This window comes from Cyclopterus lumpus, chromosome 3 (assembly GCF_009769545.1).
Source record: "Cyclopterus lumpus isolate fCycLum1 chromosome 3, fCycLum1.pri, whole genome shotgun sequence".
In the NCBI taxonomy this organism is placed as follows: domain Eukaryota; kingdom Metazoa; phylum Chordata; class Actinopteri; order Perciformes; family Cyclopteridae; genus Cyclopterus; species Cyclopterus lumpus.
Window position 1 is genome coordinate 20,756,966 of NC_046968.1, and position 20,825 is coordinate 20,777,790.

At 40.9% G+C, this 20,825-nt stretch overlaps 1 protein-coding gene across 1 annotated transcript in view; it reads left to right on the top strand.

Moving 5' to 3' along the window:
* Positions 1-19,515, top strand: part of LOC117725719 (protein unc-13 homolog C) — an 85,784-nt gene extending 66,269 nt beyond the window's left edge. The window contains exons 23-33 of the mRNA XM_034525724.1: positions 795-872; positions 1,623-1,649; positions 4,812-4,900; positions 5,955-6,092; positions 7,929-8,052; positions 9,372-9,431; positions 11,165-11,245; positions 14,698-14,845; positions 17,426-17,518; positions 17,903-18,062; positions 19,230-19,515. Coding sequence (XP_034381615.1) covers positions 795-872; positions 1,623-1,649; positions 4,812-4,900; positions 5,955-6,092; positions 7,929-8,052; positions 9,372-9,431; positions 11,165-11,245; positions 14,698-14,845; positions 17,426-17,518; positions 17,903-18,062; positions 19,230-19,515 — 1,284 coding nt within the window. The remainder of the gene's footprint in view (positions 1-794; positions 873-1,622; positions 1,650-4,811; positions 4,901-5,954; positions 6,093-7,928; positions 8,053-9,371; positions 9,432-11,164; positions 11,246-14,697; positions 14,846-17,425; positions 17,519-17,902; positions 18,063-19,229) is intronic.
* The last annotated feature ends 1,310 nt before the right edge of the window (positions 19,516-20,825 follow it).

The window sequence follows — 20,825 nt, forward strand, 5'->3', positions numbered from 1 at the left end:
ATTAAAACTATACAGAAAGACACAGGGAGAACATTAAAACTCTATACAGAAAGACACAGGGAGAACATTAAAACTCTATACAGAAAGTCCCAGCCAGCCAGCTGGCTTGCATCTACAATTCATCTCCATTGCTTTTATTTAGATTGGGAATATCTTATCACTTCCTTACACATATGTTCATGAATCTATTGGAGAACAAGCCATTATGTGCCATTGCAGAGACACTATTGGCTGCTTTCTGGATTGAAAGACACCAATCTTATCCTCTGGGGCACAGACTAATAATTTTACGAACATCCGTTACCACTATCATCATTTTGGTGTGCTGTATGTTTGTCTTTTGGGCAGATAATGTGCTGACTGAAAATAATTACTCACAGTCTCCATAAAACGCAGTGCGATTAATGTCTGTCATCTGTTAAACTTGTTGTGCAGCTGAGAATCAATAACGCTTGACATACTCACTGCAGACATTCCTCTCGCTGTTTTATTATGTATTGCATTTCCCTGCTGACTGACGATGTCATGCTGAAACCTACCATCTTTGTATAGATGAAGTGTCAAAAGATCAAAATCATTTTGCTTGTTGTACCCTTCTGAAACTGTGTTGCAATTATATGGGCTAGTCTCAAGTGTACGATGTCAATAGCTGTAAAAAAGAAGAAGAAAAAAGAAGGAAATTCATGTTCTATGTTTTTGTAGGACGTCAACACTGTTAAATAGCATAAATATGTAGTTGGTTGTACGATACAAAACAATTTAGTTGTATTATTGTAATAATTGTACTTTTACAGCCCTGCATCATCCTCAACAACATTCAGCAGCTCCGTGTGCAACTGGAGAAGATGTTTGAGTCCATGGGTGGGAAACAGGTCTGAGCCTACTTCAGTGTGTCCGTCAGCTGTGTCTGTGTGACGTTTTGAGGCAATTCACTTTCAATTAAACTAAGCGTTTTACAAACTAATAATATTGTATGAATTATTATAATGTAGTGCTGCAAAGATCTGCGTTCTTCCACTGGAAGGTCAAACCACAAGGTTAGCTAAAGAACAGTGTCCCCCAGGGCTTCAGAGAATTCAGTGTCTTTCAAAAGGACACTTCATCAAGGTTGATGCCAGGTTTAAACCTCCGTCCTCAGATCAGCTCTGAGCTGTGCAATACATGCTGAGTCATGGTCATGTAAATGATGATTTCAGATGACATTTATATCATGTGAAAGTGAATTGACCCCAACAGTGATGTGCTGTAATCCTTCCCTTCGGTTCTGCACTTATCGATGTTATAGACTAATCTGACATGTAGTTCAGTCTACAACTACCTCAATAACTTCTTTTGTACCCAATCACTATTTCCCTTCCACTAACCCCCCCCCCAACCCCCACCTTGTGTATAATGTGTTGCATTTTTGTAAACATTGAGTTAAAACCCTATAAGTCTGTGTGTTGGGTTTGAAACCCCCGTCAGTCTAACCCGAGAAGCAGCCGCCTCGGCTTCTTATAACTTACACGCATGTTTCTCTTCTCCAGTATCTAACGCCTGTCTTGCCTTGCGTTTTGTCTCCCGTCGTTGTGTCTTCTGTTTCCCCCCCATTTCCTTTCTGTGCTCTCTCTCTCTGTCTCCAGGAGGAGGGGGTTGTGTCCTTCTGTAAGGTGTGTGCAATAGGACCCGTCAACACCCCTTCCCACCATTTACCAAATGATACCAAAAAGCACGCCCCCTCCCCCCTGTTCCTCCACGCCACCCCTCACACGCTTCTCACGCCGCTCCCCAAACCCCTCCAGCAGCATGTGCCACAGAGCATATGGAATCTGAATTACCCATCACCCCTCTGGACAGACAGCTCAAGCTCACCATCCCCAGGACGCTGGGGATGGTGGCTCAACCGACCCGATCCCATCTTTATTTTTAGCTTGCTTCCCCCCCGTCTGCCACTTCTTTATCCATGGCTAATTTAGAATTGCGCTATTTATTTTGGTCTGTTGTTCCTCGTATTTTTTTTCCTGCCGCATTAAAGTGGAGTCAGAGGCTCGCCCAGTTGCTGGCAGTGGTTTTGATCATTTCTCTCCATTCCTTTGTGGCTGCAGCCACAAAATGCTTCTGAGTGGATTGTTCAGACCGTGTTTAATGAGCTTCTCAAACACTTACAAACCTTTCCAGCTGTGTCCTCAGCTGATGTGCTGCTACCTCCCCACAGTTAGCAGTTCTGGACCTGTCCTGGATCCCTCCCGGCCATTATTGTCTGAAGAATAATGACACCAGAAGTCTTAAACTCCCTTTGAAAAGCAATGTCAGTTGTCAATGGACAATCCGGTGTATCTTTAAGAACATCTTAAGTCATTTCTCTAGAATACTATTTTTGCAGCTGAGGTGTGTTTCAGTTAAAAGTTTCCCATTAGGGTCCTCTCTGCAGAGTAGCCTATTCATTACAGAATGTTTTCCTATCAGCAATTAACTCCCAGAGAGTAAATGTAATTACCAAGCGCTGTTATCATAGTCTTACCAATAACAGAGATTAGCAATAATCTCTTTCAGTGCCCAGATTCATAGACTCATCATGGACTGATCTCCATAGATTGATATAAGGCTTTTTTCAGATGTTGGCCGGTTTGCTGATATGCTTTTCTCTTCTCACTTTAGAGATGGTGGTTATTAAACCTTGTATATATATGGCACTGTTCAGGACAAACTATATTCCGTGATAGCAACCCTGCCAGAGAATAGATATTGTATTGTTGAAACAGGCAAAGGGAAGCGAAGCTGGGCTGCTGTTGATAGGCTGTCAGCCAGGAGAGAGTTTGTGCATTTAGGGGGACTCTGGATATCAGTCAGCGTCCAGTGAAACTCGCTACCATGGAGGAGCCAGGTGCTCTATACTTTCTAAAATTGATGTTTCCTTTGCATAACATTAATTACCATAATAAAACATGTAGGTAATCCTTAATTGCAAAACAAGTATTTGAATGTCTTGGTACACATATTGACTACTTAAACCAGTTTCTGAGAGTACACATGACGAGTGAAGGACATTAGACATCGGATGTATTCTGGTATATCCAATATACATTAATGTAAACAGCATTCATTCACTTATTATTGACATTACACCCTGCTTTAAATTAATCCAAGACTTTCATGAACCTGACATTTTAGAGGATGAACCTTTTGATATTTTGCATCTACAAAATTGCCTCACTTGGCAAGTCAAAGTAGCTTTGAATGGAGGCCTTTCATCCTGGGAGACATTTGACTTGCACAACAAGAACCACACACAGTCAGAATGGAGTATTCTCCTCTCTGGAGGTGACAGGTGCCTTGGTTTCTATAACAGCGGCGCGAATATCCTTTAGCAGGATTCACATTAAGACACAGTGTTCCTGGAAATGAAATGAAATGGAGAATCTCAATTTCAGAGACTGCCAAGCTGCAGATTAGAGCCCGGTCACAAACTTTCCCCAGGCCAACAGGAACTGATAAAAGACCAAAGCCTACAGTATTTTTCTACTATAACTGGAAAAGATGTTATCCGTTACTCAAAGACTAAAATAACTTCAACCTCTATGGTCAATTTCCTCTGTGACAGGAAAAATCTAGAATGCCGCGATCATTTCCATTGAGGTGACAGCAGTACGAATGTGTGCACACATGAACACACACACACACACACACACACACACACACACACACACACACTCATATACGTACATACATCTTGTTTGTGCTGCAGATAGAGGCATGTCTGCTAAATAACAATATCTATAAAAGGTTTAGTTTACACATCTGCTTCCCAGCTGAGCCATCCGCCATAATAATGTGCGAGATGAGCGGCTCCATGGCTAAGCTTACCAATTCTAATATGACGATCTGTCGTGCATGTGGTGCGGTGCCTGGCCTCGCACATCCATCTCCGGCACTGAGCCTCTGCGACGTGTGTTCTCCACCCCCATCCAAAACATCAATGTTTAGACATTTGTACATGGCGAGCGTAATTCATAAACACTGAGACCAACTGTGATGCAGATGCACTCATACATGCAGTTGCTTAATGACATACAAATGCACGCGCACAAAGCACAGCACACAATTTTGATAACCACCCATGCATTTGCTTATAATAGGCGCCAAACCACAAACATCTGTACATCCATCACATGCACATGCATACAAATAAAAATGGTGCTGCAGAAACCCAACACATGCCATGCATGGGCATATATACTGTACATGCTGTAAATCAATTTTGCAAATGTCTTTGTGTGAGCTGGTATATGGAAAATACTTCATCGCAAGGTCATGTCAGATTTTGCAGAATATTATAACAGATATTTAGGCACATAGTATATGGATTTAGAAAAGCTTGAGGCAAACTATAGCTCCAGTCAGAGGATCTCAGTATTAGAACATCTGTAGGATTTATGTATATATTACAGTACGTTTTATTCCCTAAGATGGAACCATTTCAAGGCTGACTGACAGCAAACTCTCTATACTGTAACTTGTGTAGTTGTGCATACAAATATTTCCTTTCGAGAGACCACTAGCTGGCTGCTTCTTTGCCGTGTCTCATTACTCGGCAAGCAGTCATCTTTGCAGCACTTGGAGGTGAGGCGGTCATTTGCATTCAGAACATCGCTCGGCACAGATGGCAGGCAAAATGAGTGGGAGGCCACCAGCGAGGCAGGTTACTTCTCTGTTCCTGTTGTCTTGCCATCTAACACCCCCACCCCAGTTGAGGCAGAGATTCAGAGCTCTCGTCAGTGTGGGCTAATGCATGGAGTGTAATCGTGTAGTAACTGTCTATTTTCCTCTGACAGCTGGATGCAGAGGCCAGTGATCTACTTAAGGAGCTGCAGAATAAACTCAACACAGTGCTGGATGAGCTCAGCGGAGTGTTTGGCTCCAGGTGAGACTCAAAGTGTGTGTGTGTTGGGGATCATTATCATTAAGGTTAACGTATCGATTCATTTCTTTCAAAGAATTTGTACTATAAGACTGTTAAGTTACTGACATGAACTCAAAATACAATTGACTTGAAGTCTCGCTGTGCACCATGCTTGTGTTAAGTTCACACGACACGACTTTCAAAATGTTTAGATTGCTGATCACCCTCATGGACTTACTTGACATCACCTGGTACAGGTGGCCTTGAAATGGTATAAATAAAAATAGGACAGCACTTTGCTGCGACTTATTACGTTACATTGATGACACCAAAACATGTCCTGTACAATTGTGAATTTTTTATTTCACATTTTTACTCCCTGGCTCTTGCCTTACAACTTCAGAGGTTATCGTCCAATCTATAAACTTGTTTTTGTCAAAATGGCTTCAATAAGCAGAATTCAAAGAAATAGTTGAATTGTGTGTAATATAGCCTATACTTTCATTCCTCTGCTTTCATGTTCTTCTGTTTTTTACGCCTCCGAGCTTCCCCCCGGTAACTGCAGGTTTAGCCTCAAAATACTATGAGTTGTGGGTAATTCCCTCGAGCAGAAATGCAGACTTAAAGAAAGTGTGCTTAAAGGGATCAACATGTCTGAAATAGTGCAACAACAACAACGACGTTGGTCCATGTTGCAAATGCAACACATAGCACACACAAATAGGCAACAGGCGAGGTGACCCCCCCTCCCCTTGCCAGGTTTGCACTCACCCGTGCCTTGCACTCTCATTGGCTGTAGCTCCCCGACAGATTTAGATATTTAGCATACTGGATATGTGGAATGTGTTTACGATGCACCGGGGAGAATCTCGGCTTGCGTCTTTGAACGCACATTTGCCTCTGATCTGGGGCTTTTGTCCAGGAGCTCCAAAAACTGTTGGAGAGCGAAAAAAAAAGGGCTAAAGTCGTGTAATATGAACATGGCATTAGTGAGCCTCAATGTTACACTACTGCTGCAGTAGAAAATATGAACCCAGTAGAGAAGGGTTTAAGGGATTATTTTTTTCTGTCACAGTTTCCAAGGTGTGATCGAGGATTGTGTGAAGCAGATGAACCAGGAGCTGGTTCAGATGAAAGGAACGGCCAAAGGGAGCAACGCTGCCATGGATGCAGAGACTGTCCTCCGGCCTCTTATGGACCTCCTGGATAAAAAGTGAGTATTTACTGGATGTATTTAACCTCTTACATGTGTGGCAGTTTTGTACTTTGTACAAGTGCCAACCCTCGTTTGCAGACCAATTGAAAGTCATTAATTCAGGCATCAATAGGCTCAACCATCCACTGCCATCAAGTTTCAATTTTGGCTTTAAGGTGATGTCAGAGTAGGATTTCACCTGGTAAAATGTACTGCGTGGCTAGTGGCCTAACATAATTAGACTTATTTTTATTTACAGTTATTAACTTGTCACTTTTCATGTTGCTAGTATTGTGTCAGTTATATCACCAAATGATAAAACAATTGACAGGCCAATTCCTTATCTTGCACAGCAGCTGGACTCTCGTGATTTTATGAGATGAGAATCACTTATCACAAGAAAATCCATCTTGTCAGACATCAAGTAATGTGTTTTGTGTTCAGCAAGTCTGCACAGAACAATCTGCGTGCCAAGACGAGATACTGGCAGCTACTTTGTTGAGGTGTGTGTGATGGGACATAGGCTGTTGTTTTAAATAACACAGGGACTCCTATAGAGGTTATACTAGTATAGCATCAGATGTATCAGAACTGGAGAGTATGGAGACATTTCTTGATGGGAAAAGTTATTTCACTTTTCTCCCGACTGGCTTTGGTAAGCGTTTTTATGAGCTGACGGGTCATCCAATCACCTGCCAAGTATTTTGTGAAAGTGCCTGCCCTTTCCAAACAGTTTCCAATGACAGCGTCTCAGGAAGTTTCATGGAACAATCCATCTGGTGGGTCAGGTTAGCCAATCACTCCATATCATTCAAACCGACTGGTGTCAAAATTCAGTCAGATTGAACTTTGAATTGTTCAATTAGTCACGGTTCATTTTGGTGTCGTTGTATCAGAATCTATAAGGTGAAGTTACACAGATTTCAGCTACCTCTACCCACTAATGTGTATGACCTGTCTTCTCAAAAGCAAGGACACATGTATTGTACAACAAAGGCATGGTTGTAGATACATATATTTTGGTTTCTATTAGAACATGTTTACATGCTGTAATGTTAAAAAGAAAAACTCTTTATTTATCTCAATGTGGCCAAGAGTCCTAGGTTCACTGCATGTCAATTGGCTTACGTTCATCAACTGCCTAATTATGTTGTGTGGGACCACTGAAGTGCGTGCTCCATTACTAGCTAATGATGGTCCTGTCTTATAGACGACTCTCATGTGTCGAAATCTAGTTTTGATGTAGTTATTGAAGTAGTTGGAGCAACAGGTAATTACAAATGGTAGGAGAGGTAGATGGTAAGGGGCCCACAGATTTCAACCAATGATGAGTTATTCGAAGTTCCATTTTATTTGTTTCTATTTCCAGTTAACTGTTTGATAAATCAAAAATAAATATAATACCGAATGAAATGAATACAGCAGTATAGTATATTGACTTTTATTTTTAGACCAGCATTATCTGTTCAACCTTCAAGGAATGTATTTATTTCCGTTCTTCAAAAGAACCATAGTGCTGATATGCTTCAGCTGAACTCTGGGAATTGCTCTCAACCATTTGTCAAAGCAACATTGAGGCCAATAGGGTATTACAGGGAATCCTCTTAATGATATGGAAATACCAAATCCTCCCTCTTGTCTCTGCAACCCTGCTTGCACAATGGGGTGAGATTAAAGCATAAAGCTGCTGCGTTTAGTCTATGAATCACAGGTGTTTTTTTCTTTTTCTTTTCGTCAATCATATTATTTATGAAAGCGTCGTCACCTATTGTTGTCTTTAGCCGTGTTGGCTCGGTTCGAGACACGTGCTTGGAGTGTTGACCTGACACATGCTATTATTTTGCCGCGTTGCAGTTTGATGTTATTTGCCAAGATATGTGAGAAGACTGTGCTGAAGCGAGTCCTCAAAGAGCTTTGGAAAATCGTGCTGAACACCATCGAGAGAACAATTGTTCTGCCTCCACTGAGTGACCAGAGTGTGAGTTTGATCAATCATCTGTTTTTTCCTTCTTCTTCTGTTACTTTATCTCTTGGCCTGCCCTCCACCTACCTCCTCTTCTCCACCTGTCTCTCTCTCTCTCTGTCTCTGACATCCTCCATCTGTTCAGCTCTCTCATGCTCCTGCATAACATACAAATTACTGTACAGGAAATGAAACATGGCATCTCTAAATCTTCACACGCGTGGGGTGAATTGTTAATCCTTCTGTTAGAGTTGAATTTTTTTTTTTATCTCAGGAATATCTTATTTACGGTTTTGTTGCTCTTTGTTTATTGTCTATGGAAACATGAATGTGCACTTTAATGCCATCATGTCAAGCTGTTTTCCAACATTTTCATCTCTGTGGCACTTGGAGTTTCCAAAATATGTAGCTTTAAAGATGCACTGTGTAATGTGATGTGATGCAAAGCCACATGCTCCAAAGAAATGGAGCCAGCACAATCCCAAAAATATTTTTTTAAAGAAGCCAACTACCCACTAATAGCAATGCAAGAATACATGGAATTTGACATCATTGCTAAATCAGAGATGGACAAAATAACACTCCTATGTTATAATCTCCACGTGAGGTGACAGCCTATATTGTCCATCAGCCATCTGTGTGTTTAATGTTCCATTAACTGGGGGCTGTTCTATACAGTTCAGTACGCTGACCCCAGCACCCGGAATCACAGCTGGGCGGTGGAGTGTAACCTGAGCAACATCAATTGTGTTGATCTGGCAGGGAGTCTGGGCTGTCCTTTTGAATCAGAATGAGCTAACTGGTAACTCTGGTAAGCTCTTCTCCCTATGATGCAGCCTCCCTGCGGCGGGGAGGACAAGACGAGGGTTTGAGACAGTTTCTCGTTTTTTGCCACTTTTGATTTATTCCCAAAAAACTACTAAAACCCACACGGGCCTTGAGTGTATTATTGACAAGCTCGGTGCAGCCGAACTTCTTCGTTCTCTCTCTCTCTCTCTCGCTCTCTCTCTCTCTCTCTCTCTCTCTCTCTCGAGTATCGAGTGGTATTACAACACAGAACAGGTCGGGTCTAGCTGTTTAGCATACCTGTTTAGCATAGATATCTTTCTAAACCAGTAGATAGACTTTAACATATCTGTCACCTCTTCACATTCTACTGATAACATTAACTCATTTTTTAATGTTATATCTTACACATTTCACCTTTTAAAACACACTTATTTTACCCCGTCTTCTGTTGCTTGGTTTGTTTTTTATAAAAAAATGTTTCCATATTCATCTATTGAGTGTTTATTTTCCTTGCATTAATGGCAACATCTCTGTCTGGCTTACAGCAGGGAGCTCAGATGATCTTCAATGCTGCCAAGGACTTGGGACAGCTGTCCAAACTGAAGGTAATTTTTGGATGAACCAAAGGCGGGTTTAGCTAATCTTAGCTAAGCTTTGCCCACTCGTTGTCATCTCAGTGAACATCTCTAATTATGCCAAACATTACGTATTATATTGTAAACAGTATAAAGGCAGATACTACAAATATACCCAGACTCTTTTCTGTAGCTTTCAAGATATGTAACTACATGTTGGAGTGAATAACACCATGACAAGCTACCAATAATGTAAAATAGATGTTTCTCTCAACCACAGTCTGAAATAGAAATAAAAGGATCAGTTAGCACATGCAACTTATTGTGCACTTAGATTCACTTTACCTACACATTTGGATGGATGGATTATGTAATTTGGAAGCATTGCTCTGTAAGCGACTGTAGGCTTTTACATTGTACAGTGCAACACTGGCTGATATTTAATTGCTGATGTGACCGGAGGACGTGTAATCCCTTGAGCTCTGTGTAGTGAGGCATTGGGATGGATCAGTGGTTACACTGGTGTTACTAACAACAGCGGTATGACAGTTCCACAGAGAGGTATGTTAGCTCTGAGTAATACAGATGCAATGTGTGTTTATGTGCATTTATATACAAGTATGTGTATACTTGTGTGTTTGTTTGTACTAATGTTTGTGGGAGTCTGTCAGATGTTCTATGGGGAGACTTCTTACAGTACGTCAGTACACAGATCGGTGTTTTTCGCACCTCAAGCATTCAAAAATGGTTTCTTCCTCATCTTGACATTCATGATTATGACTGATTATCTTCAGCTCAATTCATTTTTTTAATGTTCAAAATGAATACCTCTCAAATCACTATTCAAGCACTCTGAACTTTGACCAATGTCAAAGGTTGTGTGCATCAATCCTTTGAGCTGGTCCTTTTTGGGCTGCACGTATCTTCCAAAGCATATGTCACGTGGGAGGATTTGTTGTGTTTTATTTGCTCCCCCTCAAATTTGGTAGAAAGTGAACCCTTTCTTTTCATTCAATTATGATACATGTCATAAAACACTCAATCAATTATATCTGAACACAACATTTTTGTTTCATCGAATAAAAAGCATCATGTGGTTTTCATTAGAGAGAAGTAGATTATTCCTCCATGCAGCCTTTCATTATTTTGGAGCTCTCGCAGATGTTGAATAAAGCTTTTCTTGTCTCACACCAGCTCTTCATAAAATCAATTGCAGGGAGATAAATCTATATCATATTCTGAACATAAGCACATGCAGCCTAACATTTGAGGGAATGGTATGTGCGTTTTCACACTCTACCACATTGTGAATCCCTTTTCTAAATGTGTTAATAAATGTTTTTTTGTACACATGAGTAGCCAGACGGATGAAACTGCAGATTAGGACCACGTTTGTGGTAATGTTTGCATCAGTGATTTGAAGATCATTTTCATGAAACATGAATGCCATTTTTAGGGCAAACACCTGGGAAACAAGGCAGAGCCAGAAGCTATTTTGCTGTAATCAATTCACAAATCAGTTCATGATTAAAATAGATTATTAGAACAAGTGTGAGACAGCGAGGCTCAAATGTATCAGACTCTCGCAGTTTGAAAATGACTGCAATTGGTGCCGTTTTGTAAACAGTAAATACTCAATCTCGAGTGCCATGGCTCACTAAAGGTCATTACCATTAAACTGGAATAACAGCTTAATATTTGTGCAACTCTGTTCCCGTTTTTGCCAATTGTAGAGTGTTTGACTTGAACTGATCTCCCTCCAGGAGCATGTAACTCGAGAGGAAGCCAGAAGTCTGACTCCACGGCAGTGTGCCGCCATGGACCTCGTGCTTCCCACCATCAAGGTGAGTTTTATGTAGATTAGAGTGTTGGCTGTACAGCGAGAGACACCGGGTGGGCTAAACTTGACCTTAAGAAAAGACAGGAGAGCCACCTAAGGTAGAGCAGAGCAGAGATATGCAAATGTCCTTCAATGAGAATTGTGTAGATCAAAGACATGTGTGTGTGTGTGTGTGTGTATTTCTTTATTTTAATGTCAACCGAAAAAAATGAAGAGAAGTATTATCCTTCACTGTCACCTCACAATTTGCAAATGAGCTGGCATTAATGACTTGCAATCTCGTCTTTTTTTTTATAGCATTTCTATCTCCTTGCTGTTTCTTTTTGAGACACAAAATAGCTGCAAAGAGACGAGAGGATATCCAGTAATATGGGAACTTGCCAAAGCTTCTCAGCAAAATAAAGTGTAAAATGCAGCGCTGTTAATTTATTGTAAAGGGATTTGAGACAATTTTAAGGCCAAGCCTCATTCTACTGGGACAAGAAGAGAGTTATGGTGAGGTGCCACTCAGGGAATACTGCATCATAAAGTGCAGACACAACTAATTGATTCTGCTGTCTCCAAGGAAACTACCTACGGTTTAGATCAATCATGCTGCTGGAATTCTGTTCATCAGTATTCCAATGAGAACAATCAATTAACATAGATCAGTAATGCCTTCGGAGAGTTAGAAGATCAGACCAAGAAAATGCTTCTCAGAGAGTTATTTGCATCATATTTTTCATATTGAGTGCACAACAGTGTACAACCTGTTATCTACAAAAGACAAAAAATGAGAGTGATGCATTTGAAAGGGGCAAAATATACTGTACATATTGACTACAAATATGTAATATTGGCTTCTACTATTTCACTAGTGAGCCCAAATGTTACCCCAAAGACATGTGAGACTTGAATATTTTGCTTTGAGTGCATTTAGTGATTATCCCACTGAAAATATTTTATCCAGACTAAACTTTGACCCTGCAAAAGCTAATGGGTAGGATAATGGGTAAATGCACTGGTTCCATTGAGGAGTTCATTTGGGACGGCAGATGGCATGCAATCTATTCAACTGATTCCCAATAATGAACTCTCAGGTTCTTTCTTTAAACTCCGGCTTGTGAGGGATTGTCAAAGAAAGCCAGCTGTTTCTTTCTCTCCAAATGCAGTTTTTTTTTTTCCTCAATACATTTGTGTGTGGATGGTCTACACATCAGAATATGCCACTGTAACGATCCTTCGTCGTCCCCGTGAGTGTCGGGCAGGTACAAAAGAGGGCAGCACACAGTCCCGGTCGCTTCGGTCATCCACTCCGATCCCTCTGCTCCCCGCTTCTATTGCTTTTATCGGGAAGAGACACAGACACACACACACACACACACACACACACACACACACAGATTGACCCCAGCTGAGGCTGATTAAACCTCATCCCCGCACCATTCCCTGAACCACCCCATCGCTCCGTCCCCTCTGCAGCTCAACCTAACCACGCCCCGCCGCCACTTGTCTTTCTCTTCAAGAAAAGACCCAGTTGTGTCTATTGTCAGATATAGATTTTAAATGCGGTGTATGGAAAATACATGGGAGTACCTGTTTGTGTTGATTTATTAAAGACTCAAGAGAGGAGTTTAACCTCACCTGGTTCACCACGAGATGCCTACCGCTGATAAGCCCTCAAGAAAAGAGATGAACAAAATCAAAAAGTAAATGTAGGAATTAGGGAAAATAAAATATAAGGAAGAACAGAAGGAAAGGTAAAGGCTAAAGATACGAGACTGAAGAAATATAGTATTCTGCAGGAAGGATGGCAGCTTGGCAGGTAACTCTGCCAGAGGCAGGGAGATGTTTTTGAGCTTGTGGGGCGATGCTGCCGAGGCGCCTGTCAGAGGGAATGCAGCATTGCAGCCGAGCAGAATCACTCTGGGCGTCTTCCAACATGTAGCAACACACTCCCTGACCAATAAACAGTAATGCAACGACGAGGTGATTGGAATGGCTTTACCTCATTTGAACAAACATAATAATAAACAATATAAGCATTGCTACAACATGAATGTTTAACATTACCTTAAGATTTCCCAACAACCTATTGACTTCCCCTCAGAGTGTAGCTTTCGGGCATCGCCAAATTGCGGACCAGGTGACCATTCTATGTGGACCGATGTGACCAATTTCTCGGTACATTAATGAAAATAGCAGTTTGTTGTGAGCAGTCATAGACGGGGTCAGGATCCACAGGTGGGTTGCGGGAGATTACAAATTAATTTAAAGATTTGTTCTGATTTATAACCTTCTAACATTGAATCTAATATGAAAGGTTGCGTACATTCAGTTTGTTGCACTGATTGAACTCAATAACACATTAATAAAATGAAGTTGTGATATATCAAACGTAGGTTTATAAGGTGATGCGGAAATGGCAGTAAATATTATCAGGATTATTGATTAACCCACAAAGTCACAAAGGTTTAGGGTTTTTCTTTCACTAGTAAAGTAGTCATTAAGTTAATTGTAATTGTTAATTGAAAATGTACAATAATTATTGCAAATGCATGTTTTTGAGTTAATATGATAGACATAAGGGTAGGCTATAGAAAGCAATTTAGCATAAAGTTTAATCCAAAATATATATATTGTTCACTGCAGGCTTCGTAGTAGATTAATTAAATGCAGTTCCTTATTTACTGTGTGATTTTATTTCTCTGGATGAACTCCACCCATGACTAACCACCTGCATGCCAGATTATGCATCACGTCAGTCAAATTTTGTGACACATGAGTCAATAATGAAGCAGAAAACAATGCCTCCCTCGATGCTGATTAAGTCAAATAATTAGTCAAATAACATAAATACCAACCAGTCCCTATTGGGGGCGTCATTCTATGTGTGATGAGATGGTGTGGCTTAAATGTCAGCTGAACAATTTGTGGACCCTCCATCTACTGTACTATTGTATTCAGTGCCTCTAAGGGTATGAGATTGGGTTTCAATACATCTGAAAATAACTGCTTTGGCACAAAAGAATAAAGGGTTTAGAAATGCTTTTCCAAGTACTTCATCTTAACTTTTCAGCAACACCTCCTGTCTGTGGCCCCCCTCCCACCTTCCACAAGTGGGCGTGACAGCATTTGAAAAGAGAGCAAAGCCTGTTCGGTCCTCGGCTATCAGGCTTATCAGCACAATTGGGCATTAACCACCCAAGCAGGGGGTTCAAATGTAAATACATGGTAATTATCTAAGCTACGTGGCTATTACTGCTGCCTCTTGTCTGGTGTCTTTATGTGTTTTCGCCTCCTTTTTAAATGCATCCTGTCCACATAATCCTAGGCTACTGTCAGCCAAATGCAACCCCGCTGCCGTATATGAACTCAAAAGAGTTTGCTATCATGTTCAGTTATATTCCAAAGTTTCTGTTCACCGTGGGAAATTCTAAATCCAAGCTGCTTTTTTTCTGTTTATTTGTTTTTCAGCAATACTTCCATGCTGGAGGAAATGGGCTGAAGAAAACCTTCCTTGAAAAAAGCCCCGATATGAAGTCCCTCAAATATGCTCTCAGCCTTTACACTCAACCTACAGATGCCTTGATCAAGAAATATATATGCACCCAAATCTCTCAAGGTAATGAGCTCAATGGGCTCAATTAGGTTTCAGTTCAGGGAGTGGGATTACCTCAGGAGGAAAGTAATGAAAAAGTGTTAGGTTAAGAGCTGTGTTCTGTCGAGAGTGTCGCATGGGGTAGCTCCAGGTGAGAAATGGAAGCATGGATGGACCAAGTGATGCTAGAAGACGCTTAGATTGTGAACGTGGCTGTAAATGTGCGGATAAAAGCACACATTGTGGATGCTATTACACCACAGCACTTAATAACTTTCTTCAGATACTAGTTTGTAAACTTGATACACTCTGGTAGTTAAATCCAAAAGGCATTTTTTTGCTGTTGTTGGAGCCTTTTTACTTGGGAAGGAAAGCTTTGTTATCACCAAATCACAAGCTCTGCCTTGCGGTATTTAAAAATGTGACTCCAGTTCCTGGCCCAATTTGTCCTCCACATATCTTAACTTCCTCTACAAAGCAGTTAATCTGTTCTAAAGGATCTCTCTGTTTTTTAAGGCTTGTATGTGAAGAGGACATTGCAGTGATTGCATTTATCCCCTCACGGTTAATAAATAAATAGAAAATAAGCACATTTGTCAATGGCCACTTCACCCCCGTACCCTGAAGGGATTGAATGCTCCCATGCTCTCTCTCTCTCTCTCTCTCTCTCTCTCTCTCTCTCTCTCTCTCACACGTACAACACTGCCATTGACACATTTACAAGAATACATACAGGAAATACCTTCAGGTGTACGACGAGATTCGAGAGGGAATCCAGTCCAGTGTGGCGTTAAAGCTTTAAGCTCCTGGCTGCCTCAGTGTGTTCAGCCTTGCAGAACGCTGCATCGGCAGGCAGCAGGGAACAGACCGTCAACGAGAGAATGCCGGCAGGCCCAACCAGCGGTCCCGTGCTCCCTGACTGGCAGATGGGCCTATAAGAGCACCGCGTTTCACTGCGTTCGCTTATGGGAGATTGCACGATGCGGTTCTGTTCTCCCTCTGTTTGAGTTGACACCATGTCGTCGCTCTTTTATCTGAGGCGGTCCAACACGATGCCTGTAAGTGGAGTTAGTGAAGTAGTAGATGAGGTGCATTAGGTCATTAAACCGTGTGGCGATGTGCTGATGCCTGATGAAGCACAGTGGACACTGTTTCATTAATCACCAACCCCCGGTGCTCCCACACGTTTAGACCATGGCGTGCTGTTTCTGTAACGTGTGTGTCTGGATGCATTCAAGTGTATTATTTATGTTTGTTCTGTAGCTGCTTTAAGCTACAATACAGAACCGTAGTAGCAAAGATAAACACATAGTCATTTCATGTGACCATTTCCCAGCTTTCTGCTTCTATAGGAAGCGCCTGTTGATTCATTTTGTTTGGTTTAGAATACCATCTCAGTTGTTCTAAACAGCAACGGGGAACATTTAAATGAATTAAATCACAGCTCTGCAATAATGAATGCTTACAACTGACCTCTCATATCTGTTACCTCTTTTTGTTAGCATGTTCCTCACTTGATCTGCTGACCCTCCCCACTGTCACCTTTTGTTTTATCTGTGTCTGGTTTTTTTTATCTCCCTTATTGCGGCATTCATCTTGTTCACACTCTGCTCTCCCATGACCCTCAAACTGCTCATTCCAGTGTCTCGTCTCTAATCCCAGTCAGAAAACATGCAGCATCTATTTATTAATGACATTATTTTAGCCATGTGCCCAGGTAATTTCCTATCCCCTAGGCTTAATTTCAATTACAATACATCAAAAAGGCTTATTTTTCATTACCAGTTATAATGGGTACTGCATGCTTGGTACATATTGATTAGCTATTGGATCAACATGTCCCTTCATCAACCAGACAGGCACTCGCCTTCCAGTGTGTTTCCCGTGCTGGATGAAACTCAACTCCCTGCATCAGGGAAAGTGAGGCACATGGTCAGCAATGAGTCCTAATTGGTTACTGGCAGCAGTTTATCTCCATGTGTTTGAAACTGTACTGATGTACCTGTGCAGGGTGTGCTGCCCATAACTATATATTTGCCTTCACTCTCTACCACCTTTCTGATAAGTTGTTTTTTCCTTTCATTTCACTTGAGTTTATTGCATACAGTCAAATGCGATGTTGTGTGTGTGTGTATTTCTGTTGAGTTGAACAGGATTTCATTGTGCAGAACATTTTTTCAGTGCATCCCTCCACACCATCTGCCTCCTCTATGGCCTTCAAACCCGGCAGATTATTTATTTTCTATTTTTTCTTCTTGTTGTGGCTCTTGTTCAGCCTCAAGCTAAAGGAAACCCTGGCGCTGCTTGCTGCTTGGCTGCCGTATGGTGAATTCAAGTTTAGTCCCCGACTGTTTTTCATGGGTTTAGTATTTCAGTTATTCATTTACCGACACAGAGAGAGCTGTTTTTGAACAAAGCTGCACCCACAGTTTTGGATCAGAATTCTCTCTCTCTCTCTCTCTCTCTCTCTCTCTAAATCTCTATTATTATTCTACTTCCTTATCTCTCTATTTCTCTCCCTGGCTTCCTCTCTGCCTCCTCTCAATGATTTTCATTGTGCTCTTTTTTTCCAATTCTCCTCCTGTTGTTTTGCTGTGTGTTCAGGTCAGTCATCCAACGGATCCGTGGGGGAGGTGTCAATGCAAGTGAATCTCATCTCTCACCCTGGCACTGGAGAGCACAAAGTCAGCGTAAAGGGTGAGATTTTCCTATGCAAAAAATCAATCCATCATTATCTCAGTTTGTATGATCGATTGATCCCTTCACATTGTTTATGTTTAAAATGGTTTACAATAAACTCTCGCAGTTCGAATATATGATGGATATCCAAAGATGTTTTACTATTAATGTAGATACCAGATAAATTACCCTATCAAATTGTATTTTATTTGCTCTGACTATGCATAGTATAGCATAGTATATGTTCTATATTTAACCAGTTCTCTGTTTGGAAAAAGGATAAATACACATAAATACACACGAAAAATAGAGAATAAGGCCAGGAATATATATTCAACCATCATTGGCGTTGACTTCATCCTAAACTATATCTACAATGTTTGCTTCCTCTGTATTTCTCAGTGTTCGAAGTGAACAACCTTATCTGGCAAACCAACGCCATGTTCCGGCCGTTTGTGGAGGTCAACGCCGTGGGCCCGCACCTGGCTGACAAGAAGCGCAAATTCAGCACCAAGACCAAGAATAACAATTGGTCACCAAAGTACAATGAAACATTCCAATAGTGAGTAATCATCCAACCTGCATGCAGTTACAGAGAGGACGCTGGAGCAAAGCTAAGGTGGATTTCGACATATATACCACATAATACCTGGCAAAGTTTGTCTAAGCTGGGAATGCAATTGCCTTTCCAGCACTTCTGAATATTGCATGAAACTGTTGAAGGTAGTCACTGAGCTAAAGTGACCATCAACAGCAGAGTGTAACGTCAGTGCAGACTCAGTGCTGTCTGCATATAGATTACTCTCTCTCTCTATAAATATATATATTGAACATTTTATATATATATATTGAACGTTATCATTTAAGATGCTGTTCAAGTTGCTGTGGATTATTAAAAACAATAAATTAAATCAGGGGCTATCCTGCAATGGTTGACGTTGGGGGCAATGGCCTCTTCGCCACTTCCTACACCCCATACTTCTGGCACCCTTGCTCTGAACACACCTGTCTTAGAACTAAGACTTCATTTTGATCCAAACTAAACTTGATCCAAACTAAACTTGATCTAACGTAGTTTCATGACTGCATCTTGCACAGTTGTGACAAAATATGTCAAAGTACTTGAAACCGTGTCTGTGGCAATACAGTGGGTGTACAGTAGGTGTATTCAGGACCACACATCCCATAGTGACTCACACACAGACTGTTGAAAGGTGAAAAACAATACCAGCATCGCTGTTGTGGCTGCCAACCAAAAAGCTGCCTCAGAATAATTGCTCATTTGAAATGAGACATTCATTTCACTTGTAAAACACAAATGAATTGTCTCATCACAGCCACACATTTAATAAGCTGTGGAAATATCACCCGGCCACAGTCTGACACTATATTCATTGTGAGCCGAATGTCACTATCCAAAAAGCAATTTGTGTGCACTTGTGTACGATTCTTCATAATGGCCTTTAATTATGTTTAAAACCCGTTTTTTTTATTTTGTTATTAACTCAAAGTCGAGTTACTATAATTTGAATAGACTTAAAGATAACCTGCCATTGTCTAAACTGTCACAATGAGGCAAACCCTACATTTATTTTATCCCCGGTTAAAAGGTTTCCTTTTTAATACTGAAGAATTATAGTATAGTTAAACACTAGTGATTTAGCCTTTTGTGAACTTATTTAGACTCTTGAGAATTACCTTTCTGATCCCTGCGTGTCATTTCTCCCAGTGTTCTAAGTAACGAACATGGTCCGGAGGCCTACGAGCTGCACGTCTCCGTAAAGGACTACTGCTTTGCCCGCGAGGACCGCATCATCGGCATGACGGTCATCCAGCTAAGAGAGCTTGCAGACAAGGGCAGCTGCTCCGCCGGCTACCCCCTGGTGAAAAGCATCTCCATGGACGAAACTGGCCTGACCATCATGAGGATACTCTCTCAAAGGACCAATGACGAGGTGGCCAAAGAGTTTGTGCGTCTCAAGACAGACACACGCTCGGCGGAGGAAGTATCATAATGTGCAAAAAAAAAAAAAATGCAGTATTAAAAATGTTGTGTTGTCTTAAGTGGGAGATATAAAGAAAAGGGAGAAGGAGAGGAAGCAGTAGCAGCAGATGCTCTTTCTGGATAGAAGCTGGGGAATGAGATTGTCCAAAGAGAAGCGCAGGAGGCCCAAATGTGGCTAAGGCAGCAAGACAGTGAGAGAGAAAGAGTTGTGTTTGTTTGTTTGTTTGTTTTTGTGCATGTGCGTAAAACATCTGTTGGAATGTTCATTTTAAAACTACAGTATGTACAAGTGTTTACTTACCGTATGCTTACTATCAAGTACTATATTCTACGAGTTATGTTAACGAGACATGAAATACCTTTTGTACAACATTTAGTCTTTTTGAACAGAGATTTGTTCCAATAAAGTGCCAAACCAGTGAAAAAAAGAACAAAACCAACGTATATGAATTATGGTGAACTTTGTATGTTTGAAATTTGCTCGATTATTTTGTCCGGTGTAAGTCATTTTCTGACAGTGTGGCGTTTTGATTGTTGCAAAGTCTTTAATTTTGCATCCTCGTTTTTTGGCTTCACGTTCTTCCACAAAGCACTGTTGTGCATGTCCTCTTCTCGGTCATGTCTCTCCCATGAGTCTAAGGTGGCCACCGAGCTGGGTCCTGTCCCCTTGCCTTCAAACTGTTTGTATTTTAAGTCGACCTGAAAATAGACCATGTTTTTTTAAATGGCGATGACTGCTATGTAAATCTTCATAGGTGTTTGTAATTTTATAACCATGACAACAATGACGACAGCCTCCAGTGCTAACAGTCTTAGCAGAAAGGATGGAAATGTTTTCCTTTTCTTAGGCTTTTTGTTCTTTGTTTTTGGCCATCAGCTTCCAGCCTTTCTGAATGACCACTGTGAACATGAGCTTTGGAAGGCAAGCTTACACGACATTGCTGACAGTTTGATATTATTGTTTAATATTTTTCCGATAACTTTGTTCTTGATAAACTGCCAAAGTTATATGAAATATTTGTACAAAAGCAATCCATTACATGTATGAAGATAAATATGTACATGTGATCTATTACTTTTTCAATGCTTAATATGTGATTATTGATAAGGTGGTACTAAGATTTTATTTTTTTTATTTCCTGTGAAGCTGTTAACCAATATGAAAGTTGCACATGTTACTTTACACATTAGTTATAGCAGCTTCTGTCATCGAAATTATTTTTCTTCATAAAGGAAAGAGTCTAACATTTGGTAAATATGCAACATTCCTATGTATTGCACTGATGGCGAATTGTATGTCATGTAAATATATTTAGTGAG